The 26040-nt window shown below is 41.3% G+C and overlaps 1 protein-coding gene across 2 annotated transcripts in view; it reads right to left on the bottom strand.

Annotated features, from left to right (window-relative positions):
- The window catches only part of tmtc1 (transmembrane O-mannosyltransferase targeting cadherins 1), a 181158-nt gene that overhangs the window by 115178 nt on the left and 39940 nt on the right, over nt 1-26040 (bottom strand). For both annotated transcript variants that reach the window (XM_037122112.1, XM_037122113.1), the window contains exons 3-4: nt 15602-15675; nt 14820-14993 (exon numbers count right to left, since the gene is read on the bottom strand). In XM_037122112.1, the coding sequence (XP_036978007.1) occupies nt 14820-14993; nt 15602-15675 (248 nt within the window). The remainder of the gene's footprint in view (nt 1-14819; nt 14994-15601; nt 15676-26040) is intronic.

Raw genomic sequence — 26040 nt, 5'->3', positions numbered from 1 at the left:
ACAAATTGCTGCGTTACAACTTGTGGAGGTGAGCGTGAGGCGCAGCTGCAGGAGAGACAGAGGTGGAGAGTGCTCCAGGTCCAAGAATCACTGGACCAGGTCTGAGGCACCCTTCTGGGTGAGGTCAGTCATGGGTCTGGTCAGGTTAGCAAAGCGGGGAATGAACCGCTGGTAGTAGCTGGCCAGCCCCAAGAACCACCTCACCTTGAAGGGTGCCTCAGATCCCGTCTAGTGATTAGTAACCTGGTGCTGCTCTCCTGAGCCCTGTCCACCTCTCTCTCTCCTGCAGCTGCGCTTCGACCACGCTCACCTCCTGTATACGCAGTATGAAAAAAGGCAGTAAAAGTGTAAAAAGGTAAAAACTACTATAAAATAGGAATAATACTCAACACACAGTGAGTGAATAGAAAAATGCAAATGTGAAAAAAAATGTGTGAAGTGCTATTGCAGAATGATGATCAGTAAGTGCAGTAAGTAAATTGAGAGCAAAGTAGATTAACAGTAAATAATGTGCAGCGGTAAACTGTATGACAAGTGTATGTGTGGGTCAACAGTAAGTCATCAGCAGTTTAACGGCAGACTACTAATGGAAATGTGTGTCATGATTCCTGATTGTGTTTGTTTTTGTATCTGGTTTTTGGTTTATTGTATTTGATTTATGTTGGTGTATCATGTCTTGTGTCATGTTTTGTTTTTCCATGCCCTCTTGTGTCTCTCGTCCTTTAAGTCTTTCCTATGTTCTCCCCTCTGGCTCCCTCTGTCTGTTGTCTTGTTCCCTCCTGGTCTGTTCCTCTGTGCTCCTCCCCCTCGTTATCACACCTGGCTTCCTCCCTCCCCTCTCTCCTCACCTGTTCCTCGTCATGTCATTAGTGTCTGTGTATTTAGTCTGTGTGTTTCCTTCACTCCTCGTCTGGTCATTGTTTGTCTTGGCCTGTTCAAACTCCTGTTCGGTATGTTTTGGTTTTGAGTTTTCCATGTTTGAGTTGAACTTTGATTTTTGATTTGTACTTTGTCTTGCTGTTTTCTTTTGTTGCTACTTTGTCTTGCTGGTTTTTGTTTTGCTACTTTGCCTTTTGCCCCTGTTTTGTCTGCTTTTGGTTTTTGTAATCAGCTTTTAAATAAAAGCTCGCCTTTTGTTTGTTTCCTTTATCCTTGCCTCCCGTGTGTAACTGCGTTTGGGTCCACCTTCCCTTTATCCATAGTCTTCCCTTTAACCCATACCTGACAATGTGGTGGTAAATTGTGGAACTAGTAAAAATGAAAAAATGATAGTGAATGTAGGTTTTAAGAATTTGAGATTTTTTATCATAGGCTAAAATCATTTTTATTTTGTTTAGTTGTTGTTTGGTTTACAGGAAGCTCTCTGTGCCAATGCAATGAACTTCAGCCATGACATGGATTTGGTTACCAAGATTAACAATTTGATTCAAGGAGGAAATAGGTCTCTGAATCATAAAAACTTTGTAGCCACCAAAACTCAAAAAGTACAGAGCTGACATAGAAAAACTGCAGCAGCAGTTCCAGGACCACTTTCAGGATTTCTATGCCATGCAGCCACGGATTACGTCATTTCCTGATCCTCTCTCTGCTGCTGTCATTGAGCAACCCCCACAGTTGCAGCTTGAACTTTGTGAACTGCAGTCAGACCCCTTCTTCCAAGCAAGGCGTAATGAGAGGGGAATTTCATTTTGGAAACTTTTACCTGAGTCCCGCTTTCCACCTCTCAGGGATTTTGCCCTCTCAATGGCCAGCATATTTGGGAGCCCTTACATCTGGGGGAACAGCTTCTTAACAATGAAGCACATAAAATCCAAGAGAGAAACAGACTGAGAGATGAAACTGTTCCAGCTCATGGGGATTGGATGCACAAACACTAACGGTGACATTCAGTCTATTGTATGCCAGCAGGAGAGGCCACAAGTATCTCATTAACTTTACAGTTATCCACCTCTTGGTCAGGGTTAGTGGCTTCTGAGATAAATGCATGCTTATTTGTATGGTGTGATATTTATGCCACATTTGTGAAGGAGCAATGGGAGATTTTGAGCACAGAAAAGCATATTTTGAAAGCACAGAAATTTATATTTTGGAAAGAAGATATTACAGAGAAAAGCTTAATTTAATTTGAGCAAACAAAAATACATTCTGTGCACAATAAATGTATTCGCATCTTTGCTTTTATCCATTTTAACGTGCAATAATATCCTCTGCAATCTCACAAACTTACACTCACTTACAAATGTTCCACAAAGTCACCCAATGGGGGACGTGGAGATCAGAAGCTTAATTCAGCTTGGCTGTATGTTAACACTGTGCCAATTTGAGTGAGTGTAAGTTTGTGAGAGTGCAGAGGTTATTATTGCACATTAAAATAGATAATAGCAAGCTAAAATATGTCTTTCTGTGCTCAAAACCTCCCATTACTCCATTAATGAATGTGGCGCTAATACCATGCCATATATTTGAGACGTCATGAATGGGAGAACAGAGTACAAATGCACTGTTGCAATTTGTTATTATTGTTGCACTTTGTTCTTGTTGCACTTTGCTCTTGTTGATGCACTTAGCATCTGTTAACTGTTATTAAATGATGATTTTTGGTCATAGCACTGAAATAACTGTTAATTGCAAATTTGTGTCTGTGTTAAGTTCATTCAATAAATGCATTATTAAATGCATTTGAAAATGAAAAATAGAGTTGTTTGTAAAATAAACTTTATCAGTCAATATTTTGTTGTTTTCATTAATTTTAGTGGCTATAATTGGCTAACTGAATGACGGGGTTATAGTATCTTACTGGTGGAAGTGCACGATTACAATCTGGCCCTCAGGTCATGAGGAAAAAATTTTGTGGCCCTCTCTGTCATCAAAGTTGCCCATCCCTGATCTACGGCCACTGCACTAACTGTTCCTGGTACCTACTACGTAATTTTTGCAAACAACAGTTCATCAAGGTTTTTGTCTGTAGTCTAGATTCTAATCTAATTTTTTTTTATTTATTTATTTTTTTTAATTGCACCAATAATTTGAAAATTCAAGCTATCCTGTTAAGTGCTCTAAACACATTTCTTTGTGATTCATCCTGACATATCTGGCAGAATGAGAACATTTTGGGCCAATCCTGAAGCCATATCTTGAAGGTGGTCATGACTGGTCAATGTGGGCGTGGCTTATTACAAGATAAACAACAAACATTAATTTCAGCCAAACTATTATGCTGACAGCTTTGAAATGTATATGGTACAGATAAAATAGGACACAGTTCTTCCATACCAAAAATTGCACATGTACTCCACTAGGTGGCGCTTACTCCACTAGGACACGCCCACTTCTGCTGCACATTCCATTCACTAAATCGCCACATATGCAAAACCTACTTTTTTGGACTCCTTCTACATTTTAAGTGCCATCTGCCTGAAACCTTGTACATAGAATGTACAGATGTGTCTGGTGAAAAGTTGTCAAAAGAATGTTGGCACTCCAAAAAATCTGCTATTTAAACCAAACAATCTTTTTTACGAGCTAAAAAACACATATTGTTTCATATTTCAGTCAAACTAAATGCTTTCAATATCAAACTTAAGTCAGTTGTTCCTCAAGTCATCCAGAGGCTCTGCCGTGCCATATTTGGTGCAAGGTGGCACTATGATGTAAATGTGTTTTTGCCTTTATCTTCCACATTTTAATGAACAAATTCATAAACATCATATTCATGTATTTCCCCTATAGATCTAGGTTTTCTGACCCAGGCCCCGCCCACTGCTGCTGCACTTCCTTTAAGTCACCACTCACTAATCAACATAAATGCCTTTATTATTTTATTATTAGCCTTTATGCTTTTGTGTTTTAATCCCTCATGTTTTAGTCTCAATGCTTTTTGCTTTATTCTACTGTTTTAGTCTGTCACTTTTTAATCTCCAGTGTTTCCTCATGGGCGCCTGCCAGACTGGGAATTGTCTCTGGTCTGGCCGCTGTAGGTGCTGTCACGTGGACAGTTTCGACCCGGGTGGGTAGAGGGCTCTGCACCTTGGTGCGGGGCCTCCTTTCTGCTCGGGTTGGGGTGGTCTCTGTAGCAATACTCCCTGCGGCCTTGGACTGTGATCTCTCTCAGCGTGGTTGGCTCCCCCAAAGGTAGCTTCCTCCGTGCCTCATGTCTTGCTGCCCAGCCATGTCTCTTTAGTGACAGCTAGTGTATGTGTGGGTGTGAGTGTGTGTGTTTGTGTGTATGTCTCTGTGCATGTCTGTGGGGGTGGGAGGGTTGGGTTCTTCTGATTTTCTTCTCTTAATTTTATTTGCTGTTTCTCTTTTTCTGTTGTTTGTTTTTTGTTTTGTTTTTTAAATCTTTGTAAGGCACTTTGAACTGCTTTCTTTGTATGAAAAGTGCCATATAAATAAAGATTGATTTGATTTGATTTGATTTGATGCGGGGTCACTCCTGAGGCCAGACATATAGTTAAGTAATGACTGGTCAAAGTGGGCATGATTTAGTACAACAAATCCAAATCGGCACACATTCAGCCTTTTGCACTTCCAGTGCAATTTCCATTACAGAGAATACCACAGCTCAGATGTTGGCCTGTGTCCTCACTTTTGCCTTGAGCCCGTCATCCTTTGGGGCAAACTTCCGTGGGATCTGCGGTGTGCGGGTCCGAAGTATGGGGGGGGGCTTGGCCCCCGTTCATAACTGCTTGCATTTCTAGTTTTACAGTTTTTGCCTAATGCTTAAACACTAAAAGTGGTTGCAATGCCCAAAGCATCACAACCTCTAACTTTGGTGACCATGCCCTAAACAATGGCATCAACCCTGCAAACACAATACAGTGGGGCAAATAAGTATTTAGTCAACCACCAATTGTGCAAGTTCTCCTACTTGAAAAGATTAGAGAGGCCTGTAATTGTCAACATGGGTAAACCTCAACCACGAGAGACAGAATGTGGAAAAAAAACAGAAAATCACATTGTTTGATTTTTAAAGAATTTATTTCCAAATTAGAGTGGAAAATAAGTATTTGGTCAGCTACAAAGAAGCAAGATTTCTGGCTGTCAAAGAGGTCTAACTTCTTCTAATGAGGTCTAACGAGGCTCCACTCGTTACCTGTATTAATGGCACCTGTTTTAAATCTATCGGTATAAAAGACACCTGTCCACAACCTCAGTCAGTCCCACTCCAAACTCCACTATGGCCAAGACCAAAGAGCTGTCGAAGGACACCAGAGACAAAATTGTAGACCTGCACCAGGCTGGGAAGACTGAATCTGCAATAGGTAAAACGCTTGGTGTAAAGAAATCAACTGTGGGAGCAATTATTAGAAAATGGAAGACTTACAAGACCACTGATAATCTCCCTCGATCTGGGGCTCCATGCAAGATCTCACGCCGTGGCGTCAAAATGATAATAAGAACGGTGAGCAAAAATCCCAGAACCACACGGGGGGACCTAGTGAATGACCTACAGAGAGCTGGGACCACAGTAACAAAGGCTACTATCAGTAACACAATGCGCCGCCAGGGACTCAAATCCTGCACTGCCAGACGTGTCCCCCTGCTGAAGCCAGTACACGTCCAGGCCCGTCTGCGGTTCGCTAGAGAGCATTTGGATGATCCAGAAGAGGACTGGGAGAATGTGTTATGGTCAGATGAAACCAAAATAGAACTTTTTGGTAGAAACACACGTTCTCGTGTTTGGAGGAGAAAGAATACTGAATTGCATCCGAAGAACACCATACCCACTGTGAAGCATGGGGGTGGAAACATCATGCTTTGGGGCTGTTTTTCTGCAAAGGGACCAGGACGACTGATCTGTGTAAAGGAAAGAATGAATGGGGCCATGTATTGAGAGATTTTGAGTGAAAATCTCCTTCCATCAGCAAGGGCATTGAAGATGAGACATGGCTGGGTCTTTCAGCATGACAATGATCCCAAACACACAGGCAGGGCAACAAAGGAGTGGCTTCGTAAGAAGCATTTCAAGGTCCTGGAGTGGCCTAGCCAGTCTCCAGATCTCAACCCCATAGAAAATCTGTGGAGGGAGTTGAAAGTCCGTGTTGCCCAATGACAGCCCCAAAACATCACTGCTCTAGAGGAGATCTGCATGGAGGAATGGGCCAAAATACCAGCAACAGTGTGTGAAAAGCTTGTGAAGAGTTACAGAAAACGTTTGGCCTCCGTTATTGCCAACAAAGGGTACATAACAAAGTATTGAGATGAACTTTTGGTATTGACCAAATACTTATTTTCCACCATGATTTGCAAATTCTTTAAAAATCAAACAATGTGATTTTCTGGGTTTTTTTTTCACATTCTGTCTCTCATGGTTGAGGTTTACCCATGTTGACAATTACAGGCCTCTCTAATCTTTTCAAGTGGGAGAAATTGCACAATACTTATTTGCCCCACTGTATATGCTTTGCACTGTGTTTGAAATTCTCCAACACACTTCTTGCAAAACATTACACACTGTTTTTTGCATAAGGCACGTTGTCCAAAAAGCAAATCTCATGCAATCATTGGGAAGACAAATGCATTAAAAATACAAAACACAACTAAAAGTGGAAAAAAACACAGACTCACACACATGAAAACATTTAAAACATCTTTAAAATCTAATCAGTCTAAGCCATAACACTACAAATACACCTGGTGTGAGCTCAGCTCCTTTGTGCCAATTTTGGAAACATGGACGCAGAAGGAGGAAGAGGGAGAATAAGAGCAGCAGCAGGACGAGGAAGAGGACGAAGAAGGGGAGCAGGCAACAGTGACACTGCATCACCACTCCATCCTCGGTCCCTACAACACAGTCCTCATTATTCGCTTTCTGGACACACCGTAGTTCAGGACAGGCCAGAGCAGCCCCAGTTTGTTGTCATCTGGGATAATGTCAGTTTTCATTGGGCTGCTCTGGTCCTGGACCAGTTCACCAGCCATAACATATTTATTGCACTCAACTTGCCACCATACACCCCATTTTTGAATCTAATTGAGGAGCTCTGTTTAGCATGACACTGGAAAGTTTATGACCATCAGCCACATGCCCACATGCCTCTTCTACAAGCCATGGAAGAGGCATGCGGCGACATTGAGGTGAGGTCCATACAGAGTTGGATACGACATGCAAAGCGATATTTCCCCGTTGCTTGGCAAGGAAGGACATTTCCTGTGATGTGGATGAGGTGATGTGGCCAAATGCCAACAGTAAACAGGATCCATAGCCTAAATGACTTCCAATCACTCCCTTACAATGCTATGTTTTGTTCTAGTTTCTTTATTCTAGTTGTACCATGTCTTTGTGTTTTGTATTTTTACTTCTGCAAAAACCAGAAAAACAAAAAAAATTCTAAAGTGTTTACACTTTGTTTTCATGTGTCTGGATTGACTGTAGTGGATCAATCTTTCACCCAAAAAATTTGTATGAGACTTTTAAAGTCAAAAACCATCCAAAGTACTGAATACAGCTGTGTTTTGTATAAAGCACATCTGTGTGTTTTTGCTTCTAGGAAAGAATAATTCAACGGTGCATGTGTTTAAAGATTTTGATGCTAAAAACAGTTTTAAAATGGGAATGTGTTTTGCCCTGTGTGTTACAGTTTTTGCCCGTTGCTTGAACACGTTTTGCAAAACTTGGCTCATTGTGTCAAAACTCTACACACAAGCAAATAAGGGCTCTGCACCTTGGTGCGGGGCCTCCTGTCTGCTCGGGTTCCTCGGGCCTGTTCCACTGCCTGCAGAAGAGGCATACGGGCATGTGGTAGCGGTCATATACACGCCATCTCCAAGCGGGAAAAAAAATGACTCTATAGGATTTAGACATGGGGAGTAAGGGGGCAAGTACACAACTTCAAACTGGTCATAGTTGGTGAACCAGCTCTGGACCAGAGCTGCCTGATGGAAACTAAAGTTATCCCGGACTACAACAAACTTAGGCTGCTCTGGTCTATCCTATACAACAAAGTTCTCAAAATGGCTGAACTGAGGCCTTTTTGTAGCTGGCTGATAGGTGGCATTTTGGCGAGAGTTTCACTTTAAGCTGGAGCTGGGAACTTTGCTGAAACCATGTACCCGCTCCCTCCAGACTTCCCTCCAAAGCCACTCCCCTATAACACCTGAACATGCACTGCCTGACTGCACAGAATAGCTGGTAGCTCTCACTGAACAGCTGGAAGATTTTTTTCAACATATGAGGCTCCTTAGTTTTTAAGGGCATTAAATGACTGTGTGCTTTGTGTTGGTGGGTTTAACTGTGGAACCATGGTGCAGCTACTCGTCAATCTTGGTGAAGATTCTGCTCATGTGTTATGAGTGCACGGTCAGGGTGTGCATGTGTAGGCATGTATGCAGATGGAAATGCAGGTAGGCTGCTAACCCCAATCACTTTATTTGAGCTAAATGAAACAACTGGATAGGTATACGACAGGCCTGTGACAGCCACAGATACATTTATCTTATTGATTGCTCTTGGGATTTTTGGAATTAACGTTAATGAGGTTAAATATTGGATTGTGATCTTTAATTCAGTGTATGCCTGAGAAAGGTCAGGACTGTGAACTAGTAAGTAACTAATTCAACGGGGAAGCTGTTCGTTAACAAAGCAGAGAAAAAGCTGACTAGATACAGATCTAGATTCTCTTTGATGGATTAACTATCTGTACCAATTTTCACATTGTGTTTGGAAGGTAAGAATCAATCTAAAAACTGATGATGTACTTTGGGAAATGGCCAGCAGCACTGTGAAATATATGTGATTCGTAGTTAATGGAATATGGTTAATAAAATATACAAAACAATGGTATGGTCCATTAAAATAAATGGAAGGAGCGCAGCTGGAATATGAAGAGACAGGAGAGAGATGACTTTTGCTGAAACAGAGTGTGTTTTATCTGAAGCTCACTGCTCAGCAGGTATCTGTCCTCCATTATCGCTGCAGGCTTCTTTTAAAAGAACCAGGCAGGGGACAGAGAAACACAGTAGCAGCAGCACAGCATGCCACTATAAACTGGGACATGGATAATGGCATCTGTGTAAAACCACACAGGCAAACACACAAAAAAATTTCAATTGACTGCATTCAGTATCTACCCATAAAAGAAACATCCCCCTGATACTAGACATTGTTACATATCTATTATCTGTGGTGTTCAGTGTTTGAGGAAGAGTTATATCTTGTCCCTCATCCTGCCTTATTGAAATATTTCTACATTTTGTGCAAATTAAGCATCTGAAGGTGGTAAACATCACTTCTAACACATAATACCAGCCAGTAAATAAGCAATATTGAATTGTTCACACTTGGGAGACACGGCAACAACTCTCCACACTGAGGCTATCACTCAGCCTCATTGGCAGTCAGGCTACAGTAATAAATGCAAATACACATGTAGTTAAAGAAAAGGCCCAAAGGCTCCTTTTCAGTGCTCACCAAATCAAATAAATGTCAAATAAATTTTATTCATATAACCCAACATCACAATCACATTGCATCAACAGGCTTTACAATCTGCACAGTGAACAACACCTTCTGTCCTTAGACCAGGTGTGTCCTTAGACCTAGGCATTCAAGGCTATAGCCCCGGATGTTTTGGAAATAGCCCGGACCTCTGTGGCTTAAAAACAACAACAACAAAACAAATATAATTGCCTACTGATTAAAAATAGCCCCAGATGTTTTTATGTGAAAGAGGAATGTGGCTCGTGGCTCGTGGCTTTGGGACTAAAATATCCCAGAAGACAGTGTATGTTTGCTCCTTCCACTCTGCCGATAAAAAGCCCACTGAACTGTACCCTGATCTGGAGCTCTATCTGGGCTACAACCGACCCCCTCCAAAGAAGTGGTGAAAGTTAGTCCGTTTTAAGTTTAACTGTAATTGCAGTTATTTCCTGTTCTACAAAATATTTTTTCCAGCTGGTAGCATATGTGCTGCTTAGCATTAAGGTTAGCTATTTGGTAACATTATTAATATTTATATCATATCATGTTATTTTGCCTCGTATTTGTTAATTACTGTTTTTACATTTGTTACTGTTGCATTGATTACCTTGCCTACGAGCAAGTTGAATATTATATCTGAAATTGCAAATCTGTTGTTATGTTATATTGCATATAATATTGTATACTGTCATTTCAAAAAGGGTATGTTACATAGTCTGAGACAAAATGTAATCATGGATGTAGGTAGTCTAATAATCAATCATGTTTCAAATGTAATAACCATTTATATATATAAGGGGCACAGAACTGTGTACAAATCCTGAGTATCCACTTCTGATTTTTGTTCATCTTGTCACTACCTTTGTGTTATAAGCCATTTTTTAGAGCGAGCGAGCGTGACTTCCGGAATCCCCGAAGATCAACGTCGTTAACATGGGCAGCGATAGCAAGGGTAATAGCTTGGATAGCAACAGTATAGGGCTGAAGCCGTACACGTATTCATCTCAAACCAGCTCGGTACACACATCATATGTTTACGAACATGTATGACTGTCATATGGAGAAAGCATTTGTCAGTGGGCAAGATTATAACTGCTGTGATCCACACTAGTGACACTAATGCACCTAAAAGCTGTTTTCCAACTATCATTAAACATAAAGGCAGAAGGTAAAGCAAACACAATAAGCAAAGATTAGGAATAAGACAGGCTGCTTTGCTGTCATGTGCTCTATTCAATAGTCCAGATTTAGAACTGAGTTGGAGGACCCGCCCGCTGCATTGAAATCAGCTGTTCAACAGCTTTATGTGACTGGATACACTTCGAACATCCTAACACAAATCAAATCACACAGACGTTTCATTCTCTGGAGCAGGTCAATAAATAAATATTGATTATTTATTGACCTGTTTTATCAATATTGATTGATAAATACGCGGTAACAAATATATTTTATCCACCTTGTGTTGGTAATCTTTCAGTTCTGCAAAACAAATAGTAAAATACTGTAAATACTATGTAGGAATACAAAGTAGGAATACATTTCCCAAATACTTGAAACATACTTTATTTTTACAGTCAACAGAACAGTCCACAGGCAATACTGTACTACTGTACTCATTGAGTACTGTATTGATATGCAGTACTGCAATTTTCTAGTGAGAGTAGATTTCTTACCTATTCTCATTACTCTCACTCCGCTGGCTCTGGCTCTGTTTCCAATGTTGGCATCCATTGCTCCAAAACAGAAGAGCTCACCTGTTGGCCTTTTATGCTAAAGCTCTGACTGCTAATTGTAAAACTGTGTGACGGGTGTTTGCCCATGTGATGAGTCAGTGTGCATGGTAGGGCAATTGACTTTAGAATTTTGAATGACAGTGTGTTCCTTGTGAGAACCAGAGATTTTCTCCATGAAAATTGTGCCAAATGCAGAGAATTGTGTGTAGTGTTTTGAAAAAAGTGTGTTTTAGAACTGCAATTTGAGTGTAAAGCAGGAATTGTGCTTGTAGTTTAGCAGAATTGGTTCAGGGGTTTGGTGCATGAGTTACATGTTGTGGTCAATGTGTCTCAAGCACCAGTTTTTGTGTGTAAACAATCGAGAAAAACTGTAAAACTTTTTCTGAGTCAATTGGCAGCCATTTTGGAGCTGATGATGTATGCTGAGCTAGACAATGTAGTGAGCGGTTTACAGATTTTACCCATTGCTTGAACACTATAGACACATGCTTAAACCAAAGTAACATAACTTGAAGCTGTTGTTACTATACCTGGAACAAAGTGTAACCATACCTTAAACAAAAGCACTGCTTTGCGCTTTATTTGCAATTCTGTAACACACTTGCTCCTGCACACTACACACCATTTCATACATGAGACACTTGGTTCAAAGAATGAAATCTCAGGATACCACTGGGAAAACACATCTATTCAGAATACAACACACATTGGTTAACTGAAAATACTTAGACACACACCTGAAAATACTTACTTACAAAACTGAACACCTATCAGCCAGCTACAAAAAGGCCTCAGTTCAGCCATTTTGAGAACTTTGTTGTATAGGATAGACCAGAGCAGCCTAAGTTTGTTGTAGTCCGGGATAACTTTAGTTTCCATCAGGCAGCTCTGGTCCAGAGCTGGTTCACCAACTATGACCAGTTTGAAGTTGTGTACTTGCCCCCTTACTCCCCATGTCTAAATCCTATAGAGTCATTTTTTTTCCCGCTTGGAGATGGCGTGTATATGACCGCTACCACATGCCCGTATGCCTCTTCTGCAGGCAGTGGAACAGGCCTGCAGAGACACTGAGGTAAGGCCAGCCCATGGGGGATATTCTCCCCGATGCTTAGCGAGAGAAGACATTGCTTGTGATGTTGATGAGATCCTGTGGCCAGACCCCAACAGACGGCAGGATCCATAAGCCCACTTGCACACAGTTGTGTTTTTCTGTTTACAGTAGCGTATTGTTTGTTTTATTTTTGTTTTATTTTTGCTTTAACTGAATTTACTGTACTGTAAAATACACTAGTGTAATGTAATGATTTTGAATTGAGTATTTCATTTTTTGGTTGTTGTGAAAATGTGTCTTCTGTGGAACTGAATCAAAACAGTGAAAACGAAAGAATGCAGTGTTTTATATAAAGCAGACTAGTGTGTTGCTGCTGATCTGAAAGTGTATTCATAGGATGCAAGTGGGTATTTTGTCATCAGAGTGAAAAAGGATTGTTAGGTTTTGATAGCAGAGTTTCAATTTGACGTAGATGTGAATGGTTTATGTCCCAGTGTTGTGTCTTATTTGCTTGTGTGTAGAGTTTTGACACAATGAGCCAAGTTTTGCAAAACGTGTTCAAGCAACGGGCAAAAACTGTAACACAAAAATAAATTATGTTTTCCTATCTCAACGAAAAAAGCTATCTTTATTGACTCGAAAATTGATCTTTTTATTTCACAAACATCCTATGTGTGTTCCATGGCACAATTCTAAAAGGATAAAACATTTATTTGTCTCTCCTCTGGTCCATTGAACAGGGTGTGACTGTGGCACTCTATAAGCCAAGCGTGAAGATGAAGTATGGCTCCAAAATTCTACTATAGTGATATGTCATTGCTCCATTTTTGATTGTTTTCACACACTTAAGTGAAGAGTGTGGCTTATCAACATTGCAGGACAAAAATAAAAATGTGAAATATAAAAATGCCAATAAGAGGTGGGCTCAAAGTCATATGGTGTAATTCTCAGTTGACACTCAAGACAATTCAAGACAAGTCTGTAACGCACTGAGCCTAAATCCAAGTTGATTCCTGAAACAAGTCTTGAGTATTTACAATTAGTCCTAGCCAAGTGCAAGGCTTTAGCAAGGCTAAAAGTCAATCAAGTCAAAGTCAAGTCATAAGTTTTATGATAGCTCCGGTCAATCAGGGCAAATTCAAGTTTAGACTCTTTTCAGCCCGAGTACTAATCATTAAAAGGACTTCGTAGTCAAACATTTTTGAATTATCTTGTGTGGCCTGCCCTCTTCCAGGTCACCATGGAGGAGAGGAGATCAAGTGGATTGGGCACCACTCGTCTCCTGAATCCACACACTTTACAAATAATTTGTGACAGATATTCTGTCAATGTATGTTGTAAAGTGTGATTTGTTTCTTTTGTGTATGCAACATGTATTGCATGCCTGTCCTTCCTGGGAGAGGGATCCCTCCTCTGTGGCTCTTCCTGAGGTTTCTTCCATCATTTTTTCATCATCATTTTTTTTCCTGCAACATGGCAAGTTTTTCCTCACTTGAATTGAGGGTCTAAAGACAGAGGATGTTGTTCCCTGTACAGGTTGTAAAGCCAGCCAAGGCAATGTGATTATGATTTTGGGCTATATAAATGAAATTCTTTGATTTGCTTTTCCTTTAGGACCCTGTCACACCAAACCAACATAAAAGAAATCTCGGTGACGAAAGCAGTGTTTTTGCAAAAAAAGCTGCATTAGAACACACCATGAAGACGGCTGATAGCCAATTGCATGAGAGGAAATACCTTTCTATACCACCAGATGGAGGTAGTCTGTATTCAGTACTCAAAAAGGGAAACCAGACTCACCACTATGGTTATAAAAAACTGTTTTTATGATAAAGTAGGGCAGGGCGACAAAACAATAGCAAGATGTGTCAGCAATAGACACAACATTGATAGCAAAGAAAAAATAGTTTGACTAAGTGTTTGATAGTATCGTGTATGCATTACATCAGCCATGTCCAAACTATTCCACTAATGGCCGATGTGGATGCAGGTTTTCTTTTCAACCAAGCAGCAGCACACCAGCCCTAACTCATTTAATCTACTAATCTCAGTATTCAGAGAGTTGATTGGTCAAACTGTGTGCTCATGACTGGTTGGAATGGTTGGAACAAAAACCTGCAGGAACACAGCCCTTTGTGGAATATTTTGGAAATGCCTGCATTACATGCAAACCAATGACAGCACAAATCCCACCTGTGCTCTCTCCTAGGCTCATTTAAACAGCCTATTAAATCCCTAGGTCCTGCGAGTCACACACAAATAGACAATGTGACTGAGAACAAGCGAAGAGCGTGGAGTGAAGCGTCATTACGGAGGCTACAACAGTGCAGACCAGCTCTACTTGTCCTATAAAACTGTTAACTCAGACAGAAATAGTAACGTCTCCTTTCCTTATCCCAGCTATGTGTGCCCACTGTTTCAGAAAAACACTCTCCAATTCCAAGACAAATAGTCTACGATCGCAGTGGGCAGCTCCCAGGTGTAAACGAGTTTAGCTGTGTAAATGTAAAGCCAGACATTGCTGAAAAACTGTACACACTCAGCAGACCAGGGCCACATAAATCAAGATAAAAAAAAAAACATAAATAAGGCAAAAACCCTGTTTGCTTACTAGATTAGAGGCTTGCGGCAGAGCACCAGGGCATCGTAGAGCACGCACACTCCAAACACAGTGATGCCTGTCTCCTTGACCAGCATGGCACAGGTGCCCAGCATCAAACTGACTGGCAGACACCATGCAGACACTGTGGAGGGCAGAGAGTCCTCAGAGGACACACCAACACTCCTGAGAAACACAGAGAGAGGTGGTAGAATAAAGGTGAGATATAAGGACAGACAACAGCCGGTTAGCCCTAGTCCAGTCATGTTGTAGGATGATTAAAATTAATTTACAATGATTTGCTTCATTAAGATCTGTGTCCAGACAAATAAGATATTCCACATTCAGTTGTTCATATAAAGGATATTGTTTCCCATGAAATCTAATCATACAACCCTGACTTTGAAAAAAAAAAGCTGGGACACTATATAAAGCAGAAATGAAACAGAATGGGATCGTTTGCCACATGATAAAAAGACTACACATTTAATGTTGTTTATTCTGAATTTGATGGCAGCAACAACATCTGCTTTGAAAAGGGAAAGTTATGAAATGCTTCACAAACACCTGTTTGAAACTTCCACCGGTAAATAGGTTAATTGATAACAGGTGATAGTTTCATGATTGGGTATGAAGTGGGCATCTTCGAAAGGCGCAGTTGTTCATGAGCAAGGGTGGGCCAAGCTAGATGATTCATTAATTATTTATTGTTTAGAAGGGACTAAAGTGGCATGTGGCAAACACCGTACGCTGTGTTTCTTTCTGCACATGTGGGGGCGGTAGAGCGGCCTTACCTGATATAGGATAGGAATGTCAGTAAGAACAGCAGACAGGCTAAGACATCAGCTCTGCCCACGATACCAGACACCTGCAACACAAAGAGGTTGGAGAGATTACTCATCTTTCAGACAGCTCTGGTGAGGAAACGGGGTTGGACGTCCACGTGGAGCCCATTATGTTGCTATGTTACAATGAAATGCACAACTTGACCTGCTGCATATCACTATCTCAATGGAATTTAGCTGTGTTCATTCCAAAGCCTGGGTGCAAAATCACTGTGATTATGGCTCAAGTGCCCATTATCACAGCTAAGAATGCATATTAGAGCTTTTTTTAAGATAGCTGCCCATGCTTGTGTGATGTTTGAGTAGTATTCCTTGGAGTTGAGCCTGCATACCAGTAAAAAACTGGGAAATAACATACAGTTTGCTTCCCTATTTCCCCTTTCCCAAAATACTTTTAAAATCATAGAAAAAACCCTCACACTTGCTTGCAGTGTTCTTTGGTTTGAATGATATGTGCTGAAGTGTGAAATATTTTGCAACAGCCTTTGAAATAAAGTTGCAAGGTGTGTCAGGGCAACAACAAAAACAGCCTTAACATAACAAAGTGGGCATTCTACATTCTGCTCTCTGTGCCTGTGTTGGAGTGTGCAGAAACACACACAGGTCCAATGACCTCTGACCTTAAGGAGGAAGGATGTCAAAAAAACACTTGTCACTTGTCACCCATTCACACACATATTCATACACTGATGGCAGAGGCTGTCATACAAGGTGCCAACCTGCTTATCAGGAGCACTTTAGGATTATTTAGGATTAGTGCAATGTTGGATTTGTTTGGACTACAATGACACTGTTTATAAATGATTTCATAAATGATTTAATAATTCTGCTAGCATTGTCAACCATAGCCACCATGGCCACGTGCGCACCAGAGCCAATCACTGCAGAGCTCACTTCCACGACATACCTTAAGAAGCAAGCAGATTTATACCTGCAGCAGCGTGAGCTGGACCGGAATTTTGCCAGCGGTTCAGTCCTGTTCCGATCTGTGCATCTAAACTGACTGTTGTGGATTAATGAGACTAAACGAGTCCGGACCGAGTCCGTTCCGGTCTGAGGAGATCCGGATATGCGAGGACAACAAAGTGGAATCGGAATCTGTGGATGTTTGTGTGTAGCTAGCTGCTAACCCTCCGCACTGCTTTTTCGCTAACATTGCCAATACGTTTGCTATGTGTCTGGTGCAGGAAGTAATGGTAAAAAGGGTTTTTGTCACAAAAATGTCCGCAAGCAGGGAGTGTTTGCAAGCAAGAAAATACGTTCCTATTGGTGGAAAAAGGCATCAAACCAACCGATCGCAAAATTATATGGCAAACCCCATGATTTGGTTGCTAAGGAACAGGGGGAAGTTGTGGGAGGGACAGCGGCAGAAGAGTGACTGCAGCAGTGACAGTGACAGAGACAGAGATAGTGAGTTTTGAAAGTTGAGAGATTTGTGACATTCAGCGTGTTTGGAGTGTATAGTGAGTGTGCTATGTAGTGTTTGTAGTGTGTTTAGTGTGTAGTGTAGTCGTTTTTTTTGTGTTGTGAGTCAAAACAAGGAGGAGACTGCTGAATGTGGAACAGGCAGGAATGAGCTGAGGAGCCCTGAGCCTGAGGCATCGCCTGCATTTAAATGTAAATAGTTACATATGACTTTGTAAATTTCAAAAACTCATGCACACATTTAGCAAATAAAAATTTATATTTGCATTATAAGTAATAAAAATGGTTCGTTAAACATATTTCCTATTTTCCATATTTCCAAACCTTTTCCTACTCGGATTTTATGGTTTTTTTTTGTGATTTTAGGTTCATCGTGTTAATACCATATGTCAAAATGAAAAAATAACTGTACAGTCACACATAAAGTTGTGCTGAAAATAATGATACCAAACAAGGCAAGGTCAATAGTATTTACGGTGAAATACAATGGTAAATTCAAAAGTAGTCAAAAACAGCCAATTACATCCCTTCAAACACAACCTCATGTGGCCATCCAAGAAAAAGATACTTAACCTCCCACTTTTCTATAGGAATACATGCTTCCTACGGCCAATGCACTTATAAAATATTTAAAATCAAAGGAAAAGTGAAGGATATTAATCTGAGCCCTGTCCCTCACAGCCAGCTGTTACCACAAACCTCTCAAATGTTGCTCTGATTCACTTTATTAGCATGAAAGTTGTCAGCGGTAAGATGTTTTGCTATGGTTTGCCTAACCCTAACCCTAACCCCTCTAAAAAGTATTTATTTTAATTTAACTTTTTAACATAGCCGTAGTTACAAGCAGGGGTGCTTGAACTGCATAATAGCATAATATTTACTTTTTTATGTGTCTCTTACTGGTTCCTAACTTTATAAATCCATAATACAATGTTCACTGTAATCCCACTATAATCTGATGTGTTTACAGGGAGCCTTTTATTTGTAATTTAGCTGTTAGTCTTATTATTTGTGTAATAAAAGGCTATGTATGTATGCAACCAGCGTGACAGACAAAGGGAGGAGCAGGGATAAAAGAAACATATCTATTTGTCTCACACTCTTTCTCTCTCTAATTCAGACCTATTACATAATTCTGCAGGAATCTGAGCTCAGATGCAGATGCCTCTCTGTATCCAAGGGACAGGGAGAGAGGATGTGTAAAAGTGCAGCTCGCTTAAACACACTCAAACACATACATACTGAGCGTGTGAGACTTTTTCCAGGCAGACTGTCACCCAAGGCACATTCTAAGAAGAGTTGTTTATCTCCAGTTGCCTGTCCCTCGGCTCTGTCTGTCCTAGCGTTCATCGTTTTTTTCTTGTGTGTGTGTATGTGAGAGAAAGTGTGTGTGTGTGTGTGTGTGTGTGTGTGTGTGTGTGTGTGTGTGTGTGTGTGTGTGTGTGTGTGTGTGTGTGTGTGTGTGTGTGCACGCACATATGGCTGATGGGATCCACACATGGCCAGCATGCTATCAACTGAAAGAGGAGAGGAGGTATGGATGAATGGAGGCTTTTCAGCTCTGAAACAGGAGTCCTATTCAGTGGATACGGACCAACTCACTGACTGCCAAGCCCGCCAAATTGGACACACTAATCCTAGTTCTGGTGAGGTTCATGCTGAGTTTGTTTGCAATACAATTCCAAATAAATAAAAAGATTAAGTATACGGGTCTGTAGTATACTGTATTCATATAAAATAATTCAATTTGACATTAGCAATAAAAATAGGTGAGGTGATATAATTTTTATCATAATTTTTTCATAAATGTGTAATTTATTGATTGATCCAGCTCAAAACTAACTTTACAGTGGTGAATTTTTGCTGGCTCTCCAAAACTAGGACACTAAGGTGCCATATCTGCTTCCAAAACTTAAGCTAACCTACATTTCATTACATACAAACACAACTTCATGTGCCCAACGAATAACGGCCTCTAAATGATACACCGATCTTGGTAGAGTAGTAGTGTAAAAAATAAAATACTACTGAAAATAATTTTGCATTTTCGTTGGACTTGATAAACCTGATGACGGTGCAAGAAGAAAATCCTGGGAATCACCAGAACTATTACAATTCATTCCTTGGGGAACATAGCTGTCTGTACAAAAATCTCAAGGCAATCTATTTGATTTTTTGTTTTTTGTCTGAACCAAGGTGACACAAGGACCAATGAATTGCATGTCCCTGCAGTTTCAAGCCCACAAGCCCCTTAAGGTGAGCTAACTCAACAATATATGAAAATGATGTGAGTGGCTGATAACAAGAAACAGTTCATCTATGGTAAATATTTTACATAGTTTTAATTATGAGAATATTTAAACTTAATTAACAAGCCTTTACACCAATGACAGCAGGCTACTGTTAGTGTAATGTAACAATAAAACCCATGCATGCTTTATCATCTTTGAAGTTTAATTATTTTGCTGGCTAAAATTAATTATACATATTATTATATGATATATTTTGTCCAGGGAATAGAAGCTATGAAACTACTGCTGGTGAGTAAGAGGAAATTGTAGATCCAGTGTTTATGCATTTGGTGAGGAAAGTTAGCTGAAATATTTAAGCTTGTCTAAATACTTTTTGGGGAAGCTGTTGTAAAACTATTTAAGCTAAGTGTTAACAGGCAGTTTTGGCCAAGTCAGCTGTGTCCAATAGGCTTGACTGCAGGGCGGAGCAAAGCCTGCATGAGGTAAATTTAGCACATCTGGACTAGTCACTACAGCGTCAGCTGCAGTGCTAGCTGCAGCGCTAGGACAGCCGATAGACTGTTGAACAAAGCTTTAGGGAGTCTTTCTGTGGAAGTCTATTGAGGAAGTCAAGGTAAATTACTGTCCCCCATCAATTGCAGCCATGACTTCTACCCAGTCCCAGTCAGGACATCAAACCGGAGAAGATTTTGCGGGTGACACATTGCTCAAGGCTGTAACCCAGCCAATCTCCGCTATTCAACATTCTCCACCAGTTCTGGATTTGAAGAGCTAAGGGGGCTATGGAACTGCTAGTCTGCAGTCAAGAAGACGGGCACCATTTTATCCTACGCCTCCCTACAGGCTCTCCACTTCCTGGTGCTTACCAAGACCTGGATCACCCTAGAAAACACTGCCATTCCAGCTGCCCTCTAAACTGCCACTCATTGTCACCCTCCCCAAGAAAAACCGGTCGAGGAGGAGCTGGCCTCCTCATCTCCCCCATGTGGTACTACCAGGTCCTTCCCCAGGACAACCTACCTAGATCTGCTTTTGAATTTCACACTGTCTCTGTCACACTTCCTTTCAAACTAAACATTGTGGTGATCTATTGCCCTCACAGTCCTCTCCGTTATTTCTTTGATGAGATGGACACCATCCTGAGCTGCTCCCCTGACGATGGCACACCGCACACCTTACCTGCTTTAGCCTCCTCTCCAAGATGTTCTCACACAAGGGACGTCTAACCATGCCATCACCTGTTCCCTTTACCTGATTCCCTGCCCCCACCTCCAAATCATCTCTTACGACATCCTGCCACTCCTCACCACCCTGATCAACTCCTCCTTCACTTCAAGCCTTATTCCAGCTCCTTTCAAGAAAACTACAGTAAAGCCACTCCTAAAGAAACCCACCCAAGACTCAGCTGACATTCAAAACTACAGCCCCATATCTCTTCTATCATTCCTCTCTAAAACACTGGAGTGTGCAATCTACAACCAACTTTCCTCCTATCTTTCACAGAACGACCTCCTTGACCTTAATCCGTCAGAATTAGATGCTGACATTTGTTTCGGGAATCCCACGGGTCACGGAATTCCTGCAGGAGTCAACATGGGAGTCAACTAGGGTTAGGAATCGAGAACCAGTTCTGACTCAGAACTGGCTACAACTGACCAATTCCATCAGAATTGTACGCCTCCGCCGTTATCAATTCTTCTTAACAATTCTCTCATTTCAGTGCCTGCACAAGGAAACTTTGCATCGCGGTACATTTGCTTCACACTCTCTGCAACAACTCAGACCTTCAACTGTGAGGCACCATCATGGAGAGAAGGAAGCGATCTAAAACCTGGCTGCATTTCACCAAACAAGATGAGAATTCTGCCATGTGTAATCAGTGCATCAATGACCAGTCGGCAGAAAGCTTCCTCCAAGCATACTCCTGCTTTGTTGCTCTGAGGGGGCATCCAAGGAAATTATGGTCCGATAGAGGCACCAACTTTGTTGGCGCCAAGCTGATTCTGCATGAGTTGCATAAACATCTGGCTTGCCTGCAGGCTGAGTCCATGGAAGACGTAGCCGCCAAGAATGGGACCGAGTGGAAGTGGGAGTTTCACACTGCAGATGCACCCCACAGGAATGGAGCTGCGGAGGCTGCTTCAAAGCTTTTGAAGAGGGTGCTCACGAGCCTCAGAGGAGTTACAGGGTCTCTCACATGGGGAGAACTCCAAACTCTGTTCTATCAGGCAGCCAACCTGACAAATGAACACCAAATTGATGCCAGAGCTCAAGAACAGGAGGACTTGGTCGAGTATTTAACTCCCAACCCCCTAATACTGGACCGAGCATCACTTGGAGGAGACACCAGCGGGCTTGACCAAGAGACCCATCCCTGGCGTCGACTAAGGGCTATTCAAATCGGAGTGGACCAGTTCTGGGCAAAGTGGAGAAAGCTAGCTGGCCCAAATCTGTTCCTTCGACATAAGTGGCACTGGACAGAGAGGAACGTCAAAGTCGGCGACCTCGTCTAGATTGCTGGCCTAAACACTTTGAGAGCTCAGTTTCGTCTGGGCCAGATTCTGACAGTCTACCCTGATAGTAGAGGGATCGTCAGGGATGCCAACATCGCATCATGTGCTGGCCTGCCGGTTTCCCTGGCAGTTGGCCGAAAGAAGAGTTCTTCACTGCCCATGGCAGTTATCAGAAGAGACGTGAGAAGGATGGTGGTCCTTCTCCCAGTGGAGGACCAAACTCATCTACCCCAGCTGCCATGACACCCACCTCTTCCTGAACCCTGCTCATTCTGCACACTACCCAATGAACTTGTCACAAACACCCACTCTTACCAAAACTTTGCCAAACCCCAGTCACCAACCTTACCCCTTGTTGGCTGGTAGGTGCATGCCTAGCAGTGCCACCATGCCCATCATTTTGTACATTCATGAAGACGTAATAACCAGCACATGCCCGGGCAGTGCGCCACACACCTGCCAAAGGCATGTGATTATTTTGGACATGGGACACTTACACGTGGACATTGTGCAAAGCTACCGGTTACAAAAAATTGCCACATCCAAAAAAAAAAAAAAGGTGTCACTAAGAGGGGTCTTTGAGTGATTTTGGAAACTTAAGTGGGAGGTGTTTTGTTTTCTGTGGAGTTTTGTCATTTGTGTAGTTTATTTCTAATTTACGTTTCAATTAAATATTTATGTTAAACCAGGGCTAAAAATGCTGCAAGTAACACTTATTGAGAAACGTTTAAGGTTCAGAAGCCCAATAGTGTAGTGCCTCTTTAAGAGAGGAGTGTGCTGTGGGTCCATGTGACTGGTGTTTACCCCGTGAAAAGGAAGAGCAAGATTAGTTTTCTTTGTACTCACTTTCAACCTGGTGTGCAGCCACTCGGTAAGTTTTTTTTTACTTTCTTGTTTGCTTGTCTGCTTTCATGTCATATGCTTCATGTTGTCTGCCATCACTATGCTGTATCGTTGCACTGTGTTTATGTCCGCTCCCTGTTGTTGTACGTTAACAATAACGCAATAATGCTATGCTCCGGTAGCTCCAAGCAGTTTATGAAAGATGCAGAAGTTAACGAAATGGTGAAGCTGTGGGACATAAAGCTAACATTCGGATTTGTAATGTTGTTCCATCCGTGTCTATCCATGTTTGTTTTCTTTAGCTTTATGAATGTTTAAGTGAAACTCAGGGACCGGTATTTGACATGGGTGCTGTACTTTCTGGTTTGCCACGAGCATCTTGGGAGCTATAGTTTCCTATTACAGAGAGAGACTAAATGCACTTTTGCATAGACCTTTCGGTAGGATTTGAATATGGTGCATAATGTTTGACATATGTACCGTGTACGTTGAAAGAATTATGAATTATTGTTATTTTATATTTCTATTTGATTAATGTATTTGATGTTTATTTTGCTATTGCTAGTTGATTAATATTTGATGATATTTCTCATGGGATATGGGTTGATATGTTATTATTATTGCTTATTGTTACTGGGCTATTGTGGCAAGTGAACTGTCATGGTTGTGTTATGCACATGAAAGTAAAGCATTGCATTCCTTATATTTCAGGTTTATTACCTGTTTTCCCTTTTCAAGAAATAAAACAAACAAAAGTGGAATACTGAGTAATATCCTTTGTTCACCGGGTGGAGAGATAATGGAACAACCAGCAACATGCTAAAACATTTGTCTACCCAGCATGGATTTAAGTACCAAGAATGTCATCTGAACACCTGCGTACGAGTGCTAATGTTGCTACTGGTCAAACAAGCTCCACTGGAACCTTCGATGACGATGGTTGTGTTGACATTAAATATCCTTCATTAGCACACTGTTGCCTTGCAACTGCAAGCAGGATGCACGTTTTTTGTTGTATGTTTGACTTTAATATGTTCATGGTCACAATTCTGTGCAGACATAATTTTTGGAAAAAATAAAATGGTTGCTTTTGGTGCAGAAGACTGCGCAGAACTCCTTTTTTGTCACTCAGTGAACTACTCAGGAATCGATATCTCTCTATAAAAGCAAGGAATCTCTGTCTGTCTGTCTGTCTGTATATGTGTGCCTCAAATATCTCTGCAGATCAGGATCAGACCGATCTGAGCGTTTCAACATGGCTGCGTGGTTCAAGGGTGTGGAGAGTTTTCAGAGTTGAGAGATTTGCGACATATAGCATTTGGAGTGTATGAATGTCTTGTTTTGTCCAACCAGTAGTTCTAACCTCACAGCAACTAAACATACTATAACGTTAAGCAGATGCATGACAATATGACAAATATTGGCATGTCATCTGTAATGGCTTTAAATTCAAATCAGCTCACAAGGCAGGCCAAAAAGATGATGTCATACTTATGCACACATAACCGGAACTGTTGACTCATTTGTTTTCCTGTTGTATCCATCCATCCATCCATCCATCCATCCATCCATCCATTTTCTTCCGTTTATCCGGGGCTGGGTCGCGGGGGCAGCTGCCTGAGCAGGGACACCCAGACTTCCCTCTCCCCGGACACTTCCTCCAGCTCCTCCGGGAGGATCCCAAGGCGTGTCCTCTGTTAGTAGGTGCGTAAGTCGAGTGAATACTAGTAACACTATTGTTATTTCTTTAAAAGTGTATCAGTTATTATTAGGGCTGGGATGACACGTCGACGTAGTCATTGTAATCGACGACATAAATTTGTCGACATGGATAATTTGCGTCGACGCGTCGTCCCAAACAGGAAGTGGTAAGACCCGCGGAGGCTGAGAATAGCCCCTCTCACACAGAGACACTGCATTAATGCCGCAGTAGCGGTTCGTCAATTCGCCACCGTTGGTCATTCACACAGAGCCAAGCACCGCTGGAGTAAAGATGAACCGCCGTGTGATTCACACAGAAAGCTGTGCTGCAGCTCCTATAGAGACGTAACGGTACACATCATGATGATGACGGTGGTGTGTTTCCCAGGTGTCCCCCCTGTAAATCTAAACCCGCGGACCGTTTATAAAGTGTAGTGATTGAGAACCCAGCCCCTAAACATCCTGGAAAGTCAAAGAGTTACGTTTTTTGCGCTAAATTACATTATTACATAATCACCATCAGTAAACAGGTCGCTGTGTGACTCTGTCACTTGCAGGGACAGAGGCTGTTTCCTTGGGGAAAGTTCACTGAAGTCTCGGTCGGGAGGGCTGACCATCGCAGTGATTTATATCCACATAACCACTTGAGTGAGTCAAAGGTTTTTGCTGGTGACAGACGCTGTTTTTCAGGCAGAAACATGACGAAGAGTAGGTAGGACAGACAGGAGGACAGACGCTGCTCTGCCAACAACTGTGGTATTTTTTCCTCATATAAGTTACCAACAACAGTTGCAGTTACTACGTTACTTTTGTTTGGTCATGTAACGTTAAATTAATGGTTAGATTAGTCGACTAATCGAAAAAATAATCGCTAGATTAATTGTTTGAAAAATAATCGTTTGGGACAGCTCTAGTTATTATTATACACTGTTGGTTACGCCAGTCAACTGAAAAACAAAATCCAACCTAGTGGAAGACTGAATAGCTTTACATGGTGCCATTTTCCTACAGCCATTACACTGTAACACTATTACTGCATTGAAGTGGCAACAGGTTTATAGAGAACCAATGTAAATATAGACAGTTTAATTTTTATATATTTATTAAAGTCTGCAACCAACATTTACTTAATAATAATGTGTTAAAGCAGAAAACTGACAGTTTAATAAGTTAAAACAAAAATGTGTCTATTGTCATTTTCAACAACTAAACCTTTACCAAAACTTAATTTTCTGTCAATAGATTGACCCGTGTATCTACTAATCATTGCAGGTCTACTATGAATACTATAGAATATTTTGATGGTTTCTTTCACCAGCTTGTACTCAAGAAAGCTGATCTCATGCATGGATCTGCAGTCACATAAATGTGCAGTATCTTCACAAGAGCTGATTACAGAACACAAATGATTCTTTGGGTTTCAGCTGAGATATTTATAAAAATGTTGAATACTATGAAAATTGTAAAAGATTCTCAACTTGATTCAGATTCAATAAAATGCTTTTGAATGGAAAGCAAACATGACTTTTAGAGCTTGGAGGGTGCACAAAGCCAGGAGTCAGTATTGTGCCTCTCTCTCAGTCACATCCAATCCAAGTGTTGTTTCCTGTTCTGGCACTTTGACTGGCATGCTGGGAGATGAGCATGGAAATTA

This window comes from Acanthopagrus latus, chromosome 14 (assembly GCF_904848185.1).
Source record: "Acanthopagrus latus isolate v.2019 chromosome 14, fAcaLat1.1, whole genome shotgun sequence".
In the NCBI taxonomy this organism is placed as follows: domain Eukaryota; kingdom Metazoa; phylum Chordata; class Actinopteri; order Spariformes; family Sparidae; genus Acanthopagrus; species Acanthopagrus latus.
The sequence above is the reverse complement of the archived record's forward strand: the minus strand, read 5'-3'. Positions and strand labels throughout refer to the sequence as shown.